The sequence below is a fragment of the Symphalangus syndactylus genome, chromosome 8 (assembly GCF_028878055.3).
Source record: "Symphalangus syndactylus isolate Jambi chromosome 8, NHGRI_mSymSyn1-v2.1_pri, whole genome shotgun sequence".
Taxonomy (NCBI): Eukaryota; Metazoa; Chordata; class Mammalia; order Primates; family Hylobatidae; genus Symphalangus; species Symphalangus syndactylus.
In genome coordinates this window covers 83,248,688-83,263,509 of record NC_072430.2, presented here as the reverse complement: position 1 = coordinate 83,263,509, position 14,822 = coordinate 83,248,688, and the positions used below count along the sequence as shown (strand labels likewise).

At 34.5% G+C, this 14,822-nt stretch overlaps 1 protein-coding gene across 6 annotated transcripts in view; it reads left to right on the top strand.

The window, feature by feature from the left end:
• The window catches only part of SESTD1 (SEC14 and spectrin domain containing 1), a 157,740-nt gene that overhangs the window by 97,671 nt on the left and 45,247 nt on the right, over window positions 1-14,822 (top strand). For all 6 annotated transcript variants that reach the window (XM_055289884.2, XM_055289885.2, XM_055289883.2 and 3 more), the window contains 3 exons: window positions 9,611-9,724; window positions 11,614-11,711; window positions 14,533-14,588. In XM_055289884.2, the coding sequence (XP_055145859.1) occupies window positions 9,611-9,724; window positions 11,614-11,711; window positions 14,533-14,588 (268 nt within the window). The remainder of the gene's footprint in view (window positions 1-9,610; window positions 9,725-11,613; window positions 11,712-14,532; window positions 14,589-14,822) is intronic.

Genomic DNA, 14,822 nt, shown 5'->3' with positions numbered 1-14,822 from the left:
TGTTTCTATCAATTGGTCACTAAATTAGAACAGGTGACAATGTCAATAAATATTTGAAAGAAGATTTTGCAGAAGATAATAAAGAATTAACCATATAATTTTTAAATTAATATAATCTAATATAATTATATATATTTGTGCCATTTTGTATTTTAAATATTTGTGCTCTAATTCACAGTGTTATTTCTTACTCATTAATCACTTCACTGAAGATTTTCAAAGCTTTTTTTGTAGCTTTGGAAAATATTTCTTTAGAATTTTCAGCAATTGTGTCATTGTTTCTTCATTTTCATATTTAGAATCATAGGATGAAAATGAATTATACATAATACATGTGATCTTAACATGATTTTGAGGGGGAATCTTTTCTAATTTTGTTCTTACTTTTAGTTGATGATTACTCTCTGAGGCTGGACTTTAAAAAAATTTGATTATGGGCTGGGCACAGTGGCTCACGCCTGTAATCCCAGCACTTGGGGAGGCTGAGGCAGGTGGATCACCTGAAGTCAGGAGTTCAAGACCAGCCTGGTCAAAATGGTGAGACCTCATCTTTACTAAAAAAATAGAAAAACTAGCTGGGCGTGATGGTGGGCACCTGTAATCCCAGCTGCTTGGGAGGCTGAGGCAGGAGAATTGCTTGAACCTGGGAGTTGGAGGTTGCAGTGAGCTGAGATCGTGCTATTGCACTCCAGTCTGGGTGACAAGAGCAAAACTCTCAAAAAAAAATTTTTTTTCATTATGTTTCTTTCTTTGTTTTTTTCTTCTTTGCCAGGTAATAGAACATTTCCCATAAGATAAAACTGATCCTTTGATTTGCATTGCTTTGTATTTAAACTTTCATATAGGTTTGCTGTCTATGAAAATTTAGTGGTCTCTTCAAGGGCTGTAACAGAAAGGAATATAGGAAGCCCTACCAGTATTTTGTAATTTAAAAAGCTATAATGAAACAATTTATAGAAAATCACCTAGTCTGGGATTCCTAATCTTGTTTTGTTGCATTACCCTGAAATGTGTCAGTTTTCTCTGTTTTCTGCATGTTGAGTTTTTGCTTTTCAAATATCTAGAGATCTCTACAGTTTTCCTTTTTCAGCATTCCAGTTCTACTTCAGGCCTAAATCCCGCCCTGCAAATGGTTTCTTACTTTTGCTTGCACATTTGAATTTGCTCTTCACAAGCAAATTCACAGCAGTGAAATCACACCCTTCTGTGATGTTTGCCATCATTAGAGTGGAGTTGAATTGTCTGTTTATTCAAACTTGGTTTGTCCTCTGGGAAGCAGTTGTCTGTTATTTATATGTTGTATCCTGGTAAGTGGTGTAATTTTCCAAAAGCCGGTGGACAGTTTTTCATCTTTGTAAACAGAGTGTATTTTTGCATTGCAGTGGAAGGAGGGATTCTCTTTCCTCTTACACATGCTGATCCTGACCCACTTTATAAAGGTGATTGTTAGGCGAAAAGCGTATGCATAGAATGAGGTGTTTCCTACTATTGCACACTCTTAAATGTCTTTTCCCTTCATTCTTTTTCTAAAAGAATGTTTCTAGTAAAATGGAAACATTTATTGCTCTTTAGCCAGCCTACTCTGCCCTTTCTCCTCACCTTCACCCTCTTAAACAAAAATGAGATTATTGCAGTGGAAACTGAGATGTTTCATCACAGTAGGTAGTTCTGTAAGTTGTCAATTGGAAATTATTGTGATTGTGTGTCTGCCGATTGTTCAAACTGTTGCTTTTCCCCCACATACGGTATTTAACATTGAGATACCTTTGGTGTTGATACTATTCTGTATGTCTACATGGCTGGGCTACTGTTTTAACTTTTAATAGCCACCAGTGAATTTTATAAGAATATGGATTGTATAAAATGTTTTATAATAATGGAGAAAATGAGTTTTCTGTAGCTCTCCATAATTGTGTCCTTCCGTTATTTAAAACTATTTTGCATAGGTAAAAACATAATAGCAGTAATCTTGGTCAATTTTTTAAAAAAATTATTTTGATTAAAGGATAATATACTCTTAAATATGTGTTATGTCATAAAAGAAGGTGAATCTGTACTGTTTACATTTAAGTTGATTTTAGGAAAAAGAGCTTTTAAGAGAATTACATAGAAATAAATTTCTGTTATATGTAACTGTTAACTGGAAAATTTCGGTGTGGCTCATTAAACTTGAAACATGTTTATCAATGATTTTGGTGCATTTAGGAACTATAAAAGTAGAAAGGAATACATATGGTAAGGCTAACCAGTGTGGATAGAAAAGTGACAAGAGCTCTTCATTGGACAAGATAGGTAATATAAGAGAGAGAATGGCCCAAATTAAGTGTATCAGATAACAACTCATTAGAATTATGTCCTTTTAGAGCTTAAAGAAACATCATAGATAATTTAATGAAGGTGGCTTCTTCAAAAGATTGGGAAATAAGCTTGGAGTGGTGAATTCCTTTAGATTGTCTTCTACAAAGTTAGTGAATTTGTGGCAGAACTAGGGCACAAACCTGGAATGAATGGCTTCTAGTTTTGTATGTTTTCAATTGTAAAATAATGGTGTTTTTTCCCTAGTAAAAGGGTTTGGAAATCATTTGCGGTATTCTAGTAAAGCCTTTGGCCCTCTATACTGTTATGACAAAAGCAGCAATGACATTTAGGGTATTTTCAACAAAGGCTTTAGAACAAAGCAGAAAACTTTATTCTACATCTTGTGCATTACACAACCTTCTCTGGAATATTGCAGAGAAATATTGCAAAGAAACAAATGAAAATCTAATTTCTTTGCCAGAAAAATGTCTTATTCATCCTCATATTCCCAACACTAAAACACACGTCTTCTAATAAATAAATTTAGCTCCACTAAATAATGATTGTTAAGTGAATCAATAACACATTATTAAAAATTAAGTTTAATATAAAGGACATCTGTCTGTAAGTGTTTGGATTTATTTCTGGGTTCTTTACTGGTATGGGTATAAAATATATATTATATATAAAATATATATTATATATATTTATATGTTTATATATTATAATGTTTATATATTATATATAATGTATATATGTTATATATATAAGATATATATACATTATATATAAATATATTTATATATAAAATGTATATACATTATATATAATATATTTATATATAAAATATATATACATTTTATATATAAATATATTTATATATATATATAATATATATACATTTTATACCATATGAGTACAGAACCCAGACTAAGCAAAAAGAAGAAATCTGGAGGCATCACACTACCTGATTTCAAACTATACTATAAGGCCATAGTAACAGTGTCATTGTTTCTTTGTTTTCATATTTAGAATCATAGGATGATTTATTTCATATTTAAAATCATAAGATGATAAATCACAGGATGACTTATTTCTCGGTTCTCTATTCTGTTCCATTGGTCTGTGTGACTATTTTTATACCATACCAGTATATATATATTATATATATTATATATTATATTATATATTTTATATATATATACCAGTATATATAATATATTATATATTATATTATATATATTTTATATATGTTATATATATAAAATTAGAATTGTGTTTTCTAATTCTGTGAAGAATGATGGTGGTATTTTGATGGGGATTGTGTTGGATTTGTAGATTGCTGTTGGCAGTATGGGCATTTTCACAATATTGTTTCTACTCATCCATGAGCATGGGATATGTTTCCATTTATTTGTGTCATCTGTGATTTCTTTCAGCAGTGTTTTGTAGTTTGCCTTGTAGAGGTCTTTTGCCTCCTTGGTTTGGTATATTCCTAAGTATTTTATTTTTTTGCAGCTATTGTAAAAGGGGTAGCAAACAAAAACATAAAGTGGGGAAAGGACACTCTTTTCAACAAATGGTGCTGGGATAATTGGCTAGCCACATGTAGGAGAATGAAACTGGATCCTCATCTCTCACCTTGTACAAAAATAAACTCAAGATGGATTAAGGACTTAAATCTAAGACCTGAAACTATAAAAATTCTAAAAGATAACATTGGAAAAACCCTTTTAGACATTGGCTTAGGCAAGGATTTCATGACCAAGAACCCAAAAGCAAATGCAATAAAAACAAAGATAAATAGCTGGGACCTAATGAAATTAAAGAGCTTTTGTACGGCAAAACGAACAGTCAGCAGAGTAAACAGACAACCCACAGAGGGGGAGAAAATCTTCACAATCTGTACATCTGATAAAGGACTAATATCCAGAATCTACAGTGAACTCAAATCAGCAAGAAGAAAAGCAAACAATCCCATCAAAAAGTAGGCTAAGGACATGAATAGACAATTCTCAAAAGAAGATATACAAATGGCCAACAAACATATGAAAAAATGCTTAACATCACTAATGATTAGGGAAATGCAAATCAATACCACAGTGTGATATCACCTTACTCCTGCAAGAATGGCCCCAATCAGAAAATCAAAAAACAGATGTTGGCGTGAATGCCGTCATCAGGGAACGCTTCGTACTGCTCGTGGGAATGTAAACTAGTACAGCCACTATGGAAAACAGTGTGGAGATCCCTCAAAGAACTAAAAGTAGAACTACCATTTGATCCAGCAATCCCACTACTGGGTATCTACCCAGAAGAAAAGAAATCATCATACAAAAAAGATACTTGCACATGCATATTTATAGCAGCACAATTCACAATTGCAAAATCATAGAGCCAACCCAAGTCCCCATCAATCAATGAGTGTATAAAGAAACTGTGATATATATATGTGTGTGTGTGTATATGTATGTGTGTGTGTGTGTATATGTGTGTATATATATACACATATATACATATATACACACATACATATACACATATATACGTATACACATATATACGTATACACATATATGTATATACACATGTACATATATTCATATATACATATATATACACATATATATACGATGGAATACTACTCAGCCATAAAAAGGAATGAATTAATGGCATTCACAGCGACCTGCATGAGATTGGAGACTATTATTCTAAGTGAAGTAACTCAGGAATGGAAAACCAAACATCGTGCGTTCTCACTGATATGTGGGAGCTAAGCTATGAGGACACAAAGGCATAAGAATGATAAAATACACTTTGGGGACTTGGGGGAAAGGGTGAGAGGGAAGCAAGGGATAAAAGACTACAAATATGCTGCAGTGTATACTGCTCGGGTGGTGGGTGCACCAAAGTCTCACAAATCACCACTAAAGAAATTACTCATGTAACTAAACACTAACTGTACCCCAGTAACCTATGGAAAATTAAAAATAAATAAGGGACATGATAGTGGGATTTCTCAAAAGAGAGATTTTCATCAGTATTTAAATAGAATATTATGTTAAATAAGATGCAATTGAAGAGCAAAAAGACCATCCTTATATTTTGTATTTTTTTTGGAGACAGAATCTCACTCTGTTGCCCAGACTTGAGTGCAGTGGCACGATCACAGCTCACTGCAGTCTCGAAATCCTGGGCTCAAGCAATCCTCTTACCTTGGCTGCCCAAATCGTTGGGATTACAAACATGAGCCACCATGCCCGGCCTGCATTTTCAGGAGAGAGTGCTCTGGGATTTTATGTTTTCAGATGTGAATTCATGCTCAATTTAGCAAGTAATTTATTTACTCATAGAATAAATATATATTGCTTGGTTTCATTCTTAGTATATATAGTTATATATCTTGTTAATATATTGCTTGACATTTTTGGAGAAAGGAAAAGTTCTTTTCTGGGATCTGATTGTGTTTAATTTCCCTAGTGTGAAAGCCTTTCTGTGGATCCCAAAAAAAGAGTTGTGGGCCAGATGCAGTGCCTTACACCTGTAATCCTAGCACTTTAGGAGGCCAGGGCAGGTGGATCACTTGAGGTCAGGAATGTGAGACCAGCCTGGCCAACATGGTAAAACCCTGTCTCTACTAAAAATACAAAAAAATGAGCCGAGCTTGGTGGCACGCACCTGTAGTCCCAGCTACTTGGGAGGCTGAGACAGGAGAATCCTTTGAACCTGGGAGGCAGAGACTGCAGCGAGCTAGAAATCAGTAATACGGATTGCTGATATGATTGATTATTGATTTCTAGCTTAATTTTGTGATTGTATTATATATTCCTTTGAAATTTGCTGAGGCTTTCTTATGCACTAATATACAGTCAAGTTTTAAAATATTTCATACTTGCTTGAAAAGAACATGTAATTCTTATTGGTTATGAGATTCTGTATATATCTCTTAAATGCAGCTTTTCAATCTTTAACTTCTCTTTCTCGTATACATTTTTTAAGAGACCAAATTGTTTGCCCTATAGAGTTTCCAGTAGTCTGCATATTTCTGCAAGTATCCCTGTGGTATAATTTACATGTGCTTTTATAAATTGATAGTTGGATTTAGACAGTGGTTAGTTTTAGAGTTGATTTCCTTTTTCTAAGGCTCTTCACAGGTGGTGATATGTTCCTTGATCATGAGATTTGTAATAGTTGTCTTTTTTGTGATGTTAGCAGCCATTAATGTCCAGTGTCTAGATCTCTTACTTCATTAAAAATTATAAAATGATGATCTAGTTCTATTATTCCTTCTTCATTTACTAGCTGGGATCATTTTATAATGAGAAACTTATTATTTGTCTATCCAGTAATACAGTTTGTATATGAAAAGTGAAATAAATGCTTGTTTCTCTTTATTTGCTGTTCTGTCTCCCTCTCTCCCTCCCTCCATCTCTCTTCCTTCCTTCCTCCCTTCCTTCCTTCCCTTTCTTGCTTCCTTCTTTCCCTTCCCTTCCTTTCCTTCCGTTCTTTTTTTTGTGGGGTTCTCTGTCCCCCAGGCTGGAGTGCAGTGGTGCAATAATAGCTCCCTGCAGCCTAACTCCTGGAAACAAGCAGTCATTCTGCTTCAGCTTCCCAAGTAGCTGGGACTACAAGTACATACCTTTTTTATTTTTTATTTTTTGTTATTGAGATTGGGTTTTCTTACATTGCCCAGGCTGGTCTTAAACTCCAGGTTTCAAGCAGTCCTCTTGCCTCGGTCTCCCAAAGTGCTGAGATTACAGGCATGAGCCACTGTGCCCAGTCTCATTTTCATTATAATAAGTGTGTTCTCTAGCTTAGTCCAATGGTGATTATTTCTTTTTATCAGTATGCACTCATTGATTTGAGCATATTTAATGTTTCAATTCATGGCATTTATTATTCTTATTGATTTGTAACTTGTCACATCTTTGGTCAGTGGAAGCCTTTTCACATCCTTTCATCACAACCATAGTCGTCTTTGATAGCTCTTTTGATGTCTGGGTAAGATGTTCCAAGCTCACTCATCATGTGTGATTCCTTTTATTTTAAAATTATTATTTTTTTGACTAATGCTATTTTAACAAAACCTGATTCTTTTTTATGAGAAATGGTACTCAGAGATCACAGTCTGGATGCTAGGAACATATATTTCTACAAAATTGGTCATTGTTTCTAAACCTTCCATTGGACACAACTAGAAAATACACATACATATAAGTGTGTGTGAGAGAGAGAATGAGAGTGTGTGTGTGTGTTCATTTAAAATGAAATATATTGTGGAGTTTAAACTGATACTTCCAATTTAAAACGAGCACCGTAAGGATGCTTTTTCTCTCCCACATCTTCCTTCCTCCCTTGCCAAAAATCCCATTTTCTTAAGGTTATTGGAGATGGCAGAATTATAATATCCCATCTCACTCATTGGCTTTGTTCCTCATCAAGTGATTGCAGAATGGCAATACTAAAACTATCACTAACAGCATGATTACTGAAAACATAAAGAATCTAATGATTCACTTCATTGGTTGTAGGTATTCTGTTTTCTTATGTCAGTTTTGGTAAGTTACACTTTTTAATAGGAATATGTCTATTCTAAGTTTATAGATATTGGCACAAAATTGTCTCGTGTCCTTAATGTCTTTTAAACCGTTGCTATCAATGAAATTGTATTCTCTTCTATGTTGTTACCATTATTTATTTGTACTGTTTTTCTTGCCTCCTCCTATCAGAACTTTGTTGATTTCATTAGTCTTTTCGAGAAATAAGTTTTGGCTTTTTTGAGCCCCTGTAATATCTTAATTTATATTTACTTCTGATTTTTCACCTCCTTTCTTCTATTTTCTTTGGACTTATTCTTTTTCCTCTCCTGACTTCTTAGATGGGTCACTTAGCTCATCACTAGGCTTTGTTTCCTCATATAAATATTTAAGACTATTAATTTCCATTTAATGTATTGTTATCAATAGCAATTTGTTGTACACTCAAATTTGATAGCGTTCATAGTTCTGTGAATTTTTCATGCAATGTTTATGGTATCTTCCTGAGGATGAAATTTTCCTTCTTCCGGCAAAGCAGTCTTGGTAATTTCTCTTTATTTATTGTTGATATTATAGCTTCATATACAGTATGGATGTACCTTGTTTTACATATTGTGTCTGTTTCTAAATTTTTCATTTGTCTCTTTCTGAGTTCTTCCACAAGTCCTCCTTAAGTTGTTTTTTAAATTTTTTTAAAGTCAGTTTAATGAGGTATAATTTATGTGAAGTAAAATTCATACTTTAGTGTATAGTTTTATGAGATTCGACAAGCACATATAGTCACATAATTTTTGCCATAATCAAGATACAGAAGAGCTCCAAAAATTTCGCACATGTGCTCTGTGGTAGCCCCTTTCACCTTTCTCTCTGTGGTGCCTGCCTTCTCTTCAACTTCAAACTAGTTACAGGTTTCCCTGTAACCGTGGCTTTCTTGGGAGTTCCAAAAAAAGTTATAATTTTGCAGATTGTCTGGCTTTTGTTATTGTGAGAGTGGGAATAATGCTGTTTCCAGCCAGACACATTATTTTTCTTATCAAGTCATTTTTAATAAATTCACATTTCCATATGTCATTTAGTATTAACACTACCATTTGAATACCTTTCTTCCATAGATGTATTTTCTTTCATATGCATGTGTATCTTCACTGAAGTTTTATTTAGTTCTGCAGTGGTCTCTTAGGTACTTATTTAATTTGTATTTGAAATCTTTTTAAGGTTAGAGTTAAAAGATTAGCATTTTAATATGTACATTTCAAGTTCATAAATACTCTGATCTTCTAATTTTTACTAAAAATTAAATATTGGCATACGTTATTGTGGGTTATACTCTACAACTGGAGGACTTGTTTATATGTAATCAAAGGAACATTAGAAAAACTTTAAAATGGATAACTTTTTGATTGCCAGATTTACTCTTCATTTTAGTGTCCTTAGCTAATTTTAAGATGATGTGAAAATTTTTTATTATTTCATTGTATTAAGGAACTGATTTTTATTACAAAGAAACAAGATAAAATATTTTTGAAAATATTTCATCTGAACTGCTGGTACCTGTTGTTTTTTAAAATGTGATATTAGAAAAAGTTTTTGATGAATTTTTTATCAGGTATCTATAACTTATTGAATTGGTTTTAAATACTGTATTAAGTAAATGATAATGTGTCATCATGTTGGAAACAGTATTGCATATTTTAACCTAATTTTACCTCCTAGTTACTTTCATGGACTTTAATAGTGGGTTACTAAATGTTTCTTTTCTTTTAACCTTTTTGTAGGTTATTTTAGTGTCTGCCAACAAATTGACTCGTTATATAGAACCATGCCAATTAACAGAAGATTTTGGTGGGAGTCTCACCTATGATCACATGGACTGGTTAAATAAGAGGCTGGTTGGTATATTACAATGAGATAAAATGTTATTGCATAGAAATAAGATATATTTTGATAACTTTTATCATTTTAGTCTATTAAAATACAGATTTTTTCTTTTTACAAAAATGGAGAAATATGTGCATACCACATTATAGCATAATAGACAAATACTGTGAAGTCAGACTTACTTGATTAGAATCCTGATTCTAGTTGCTAGGTGTATGGCCTTCAACAATGTGTTTAATCTTGCCTTGGCCTGATTCCCACATCTGTAATATGGTGATAATAATAGTACCTACGTTTGTGTGATTATGGGTAAAATGAAATGAATATACATATAAAGCATTTAGAACCAGCACCAGACATGATATAGTGGCACTGTGTAAGTTTTAGCTATTACTGTTCTGTCATTAGTAACATCAGTAAAAGTTGTAAAATTTTTAATTAGAATAACAGTAGCATAATTTCTTTTTTTCTTTTCTTTTTTTTTTTTTTTGAGACAGAGTTTTGCTCTGTTACCCAGGCTGGAGTGCCGTGGCACAATCTCGGCTCCACCTCTGGGATTCAAGCAATTCTCCTGCCTCAGCCTTGTGAGTAGCTGGGATTACAGGCACACGCCACCACGCCCAGCTAATTTTTGTCTTTTTAGTAGAGACGGGGTTTCACCATGTTGGTCAGGCTGATCTCAAACTCTTGACCTCGTGATCCACCTGCCTCGGCCTTACAAAGTGCTGGGATTACAGGTGTGAGCCACTGCTCCCAGCCAACAGTAGCATAATTTCTTGAGGTGATCTAGTTGCTATACCATTCTCAGAGGATATTTAAACATTAATTTGAATTATCAACTTGAAGAGCAGTTTGACAGATTAAGCATTTTCATTTGTGAAAATGTATCATCTTTGGCATTCTAGACTTCTGAAATCTGCAACTCTGTGTAATTTGATTTTTTTTTATTGAACTAGTGAAAGAACAAACGTCAGATTAACCATTTTAGATTAAATGATAATTTTATTGGAGAATAGTGAACTTTTGGTTATCTCTGAATGGATAACTAATTCTGTTTCCACCCAGTTTATTTAGAGACAGGGTCTTGCCCCAGGCTGAAATGCAGTGGCATGATCACCACACACTGCAACCTTTAACTCCTGGGCTCAAGCAGTCCTTCCACCTCAGCCTCTCAAGTAGTTGGGGCTGCAAGTGCATGCCACCATGCCTGACGAAGGTTTTATTTTTTGTAGAGATGGAGGCTCCATGTTGCCCAGGCCAGTCATGAACTCCTGGGCTCAAGCAACCCCTCTGCCTTGACCTCCCAAAATGCTGGGATTATAGGCATGAGCTACTGCACCCAGCCTATTTCCACCATATTTAAAAAGTGGTGTCAGTCAAGTGATTGTCCACTTCATTACTTACGTTTAAACAGACTTGCCCAAATTCCTTTTCAGAAATATTTGAAGACATCATTAAAATTATAACTAATTTTAAATGCTACATGCATGTATATAACAACTATTATATGAAACCAACATGTGTTGGTGATAGAATAACAAAGAAGTGTTCTGTAACTGTTATTAGAGACTTAGCATGTTCTAAATTACGTGTATGTAGTTAGAACTGTTATCAATGCAAATGTTTCTCAAAGAAACACGTATCTGAACGGAGAATGAAGATAATTTATTGATATATTTAAATTTTAAAAATTATTTATCCATGAAACTATTCATTGCTTTAGGAAACAGTTTTGTCTTCTCTTGCGTACATTGTTGTGTTCTGGTGGTAGAATTGCATTAACTGCCGGGGAAGGAAAACAAATCCTAGCTGGCCAATTCTATTGCTCTTAGCTGACAATCATTATTACATATTAATTTTTAAGATTGTTCTTAGTATGTTAATAAAACTCATATTGTAGGTTTTTGAGAAGTTTACAAAGGAATCTACATCATTATTAGATGAACTTGCTTTGATTAACAATGGAAGTGATAAAGGAAATCAGCAAGAGAAAGAAAGGTAGGTGGCTAGTGGCATGCAATTATATCCTTCCAAAACTATAATTATTCTGATAAAAGATGCCTCTATTGTTAATGCAAGCTAAAAGAACTACAGTAAAAAAAAGTCTTCATTCAATCAAAATTGACGTACAATATTCATGAGAATTTGAATTTGCTTTACATGTAAAACGTATTGGTTTGAATCAGTTTCTTCACAAAAGCCTTTTTTTTGTTTTTTTTTTTTTTTTTGAGATGGAGTCTCGCTCTGTCACCCAGGCTGGAGTGCAGTGGCGTGATCTCGGCTCACTGCAAGCTCTGCCTCTTGGGTTCATGCCATTCTCCTGCCTCAGCATCTCCAGTAGCTGGGACTACAGGCGCCCGCCACCTCGCCCGGCTAATTTTTTGTGTTTTTAGTAGAGACAGGGTTTCACCGTGTTAGCCCGGATGGTCTCCATCTCCTGACCTCATGATCCGCCCGCCTCGGCTTCCCAAAGTGCTGGGATTACAGGCGTGAGCCACCGCACCCGGCCCATTTTTAAATAAATAGTAATGTATTTACTTTTTTCTGACACTAGGTAAAATGTTTCAAGAACATGTTTTCAAAATAAACAATTTTCTACCTTTCTAGAGTTATCTTCTTTCCTGGTTAAGAATATGAAAAAAGTTGCAGTTTGAAATACAATTATTATAACCTTATTTGAATACATTAGCACTTAAATGTCTAGCTTATAGTACTTTTTCTGTTCTTGTAAAATATGTGATATTCATGAATTCAACTTGGGGAATTTAGTGTTTTATGACATGCAATGAAGTAATAGTTGAGTTGTATTATCTGAATGTAACTACCTAGATTTATCATGTTAACATATTTCCCTTGAACTTTACAACCTTGTCAGCTTTCACTTTTCTGTTGGTAGACCAAGTCCCCCTCCTCAGATAAAAAGCACTTTAGCAAGCAAATTAACTATTCAGGCCACTTGATTATTACTGGTCACTAGAACAGTAATTTTTCATTAGGAAATGTGAAAGAATCCTTGCATTCCCTATCATCCTGTCTGTCTCCTTTGAATCTGACCTTGAAGATATAGTGGAACATTAATAAAATGCTTGTTGTTATTCCATGAATCCAAATATAGTCACATAACAAGTTTTCGAGTGTAAGATCATAGTTTTAACACAAAATCTTGATTAAAACAAAGTCGAACTGTGAAAACAAGTGGTTTGAATGTAAATCTGATTAAAGTCACCACAAGCAGTTAGGAATGTTTCTATCCTACAGATGCCATATAAAAATGTAAAATTATAAAATTTTGTATATGTATATAAATATGTGATTGTGTGTCTGTAGATATCACACACATACATGCTGTGGTTTAGGAAATGAAAATATCATGAGTTACTTGATGAAAATTAGCTGGACTTCTTTGCTTTCTGGATAGTCCATCAGAGTAAGTTTAATGTTTCTTAGTTATATTCCTTGGGAAAGACATCCCGTGTTGGTGCCTGTAGAAAATGAGTCCATGGTCAAAGAGTTTGATGCTGTTGACTGTATTTCCCTCTTTGAGAATGACTGTGAATATTGCAGATTACAGGTTCTGAAGAAGCAGTGCAGCAAAGAAACCTGTTTAATTGCTTCCTTAAAACATATCTTGTTCAGGCTGGGCACGGTGGCTCATGCCTGTAATCCCAGCACTTTAGGAGGACAAGGTGGTTGGATCACGAGGTCAGGAGATCAAGACCATCCTGGCCAACATGGTGAAACCCCATCTCTACTAAAAATACAAAAATTAGCCAGGCGTGGTGGCACGCGCCTGTAGTCCCAGCTACTCAGGAGGCTGAGGCAGGAGAATCCCTTGAGCCTGGGAGGCGGAGGTTGTAGTGAGCCAAGATCACACCACTGCACTCCAGCCTGGGTGACAGAGCGAGACTCCATCTCAAAAAAAAAAGAAAAAAAACATATCTTGTTCAGTGTTTTGGGAAACACTTTGGGAAGTCCTGGTTTCCATGACTACATGAAATATCAAAATCTTGTATTTGCCAGTTCCTCCTCAAGGAACTGATGTGTTATTGCTTAGTTTCCTTTAAACCCCAGATCCCAGATAATAGAGTCCCTCCTCTTGCAAATTTTTATCAACTGTCTTTTTTTTTTTTTTTCCAACCTTCTTTATGTCAATCCTCAGGAAGCATCTGAGGGCCCAGATCCATTGACAAAAAGCGAAAAATTTAGCACGAGACCAGTCGGTTACAGCAGCAAGGTCCTTGTCCCCTTTCTTTCCTTCATCTTTTCTTTCCTGTATGTGTTTAGGAGAATAAAGGTAGATGTCCAGCTGCACAAGAAGTATGATTAGGGAAGAGAGTACAACTGCTAGGACACACACACACACACACACACACACGGAATATAAGAGAGAATATTCACAGCTATCAAAGATTGCTGTAGGTAAATAAAGTTTTGACTGGAGGATGGCTGCATCCCTTTTTTAATGTTACATTTCTGGGTTACTATGTAACAAACTTCATTTTGAAACAAATACTCATTGGATAAATACTAAATGGACTTCTTTGATACATTTGAAATAATATTATGACTAAAAACAGTAAACTATATTTTTCCAAGTTGTTATTTTATGATTTATTACGTTGGTATTTCTCTGGCTACTGGTATTTACTTTTCCCTAATGGGCTTCCTTATGCTTGAGAGAGGTTAGCATGGTAGGATGGTATGCTTCAGATTTTCATACTTTTGTGCCCCTGTTTTGTTTTTTTATATGTAAAGGAATTTTTAAAGTTACATTGATAGAAATATGCCTTTTGAAAATTACTCCATTGGTGTTTGCCAGGTCTGTGGATTTAAACTTTCTTCCATCGGTTGATCCTGAAACGGTTCTTCAGACAGGTAAGATTTAAAAAATATTTGTGATAATAATCCAATAAACCAATTGGATTGATTGGTTCATTAAATAAACATGAATTCAGCATGAATGTGGTACATGTGGAAGGAACTCAAGGGGAAATTTTTGAGGACCAGGGGCTGGTTTTGTGGAAGACAATTTTTCTGTGGACTGGGCGAGGGATGGTTTCAGGATAAAACTGTTCCACCTCAGATCATCAGGCATTAGGTTCTTATAAG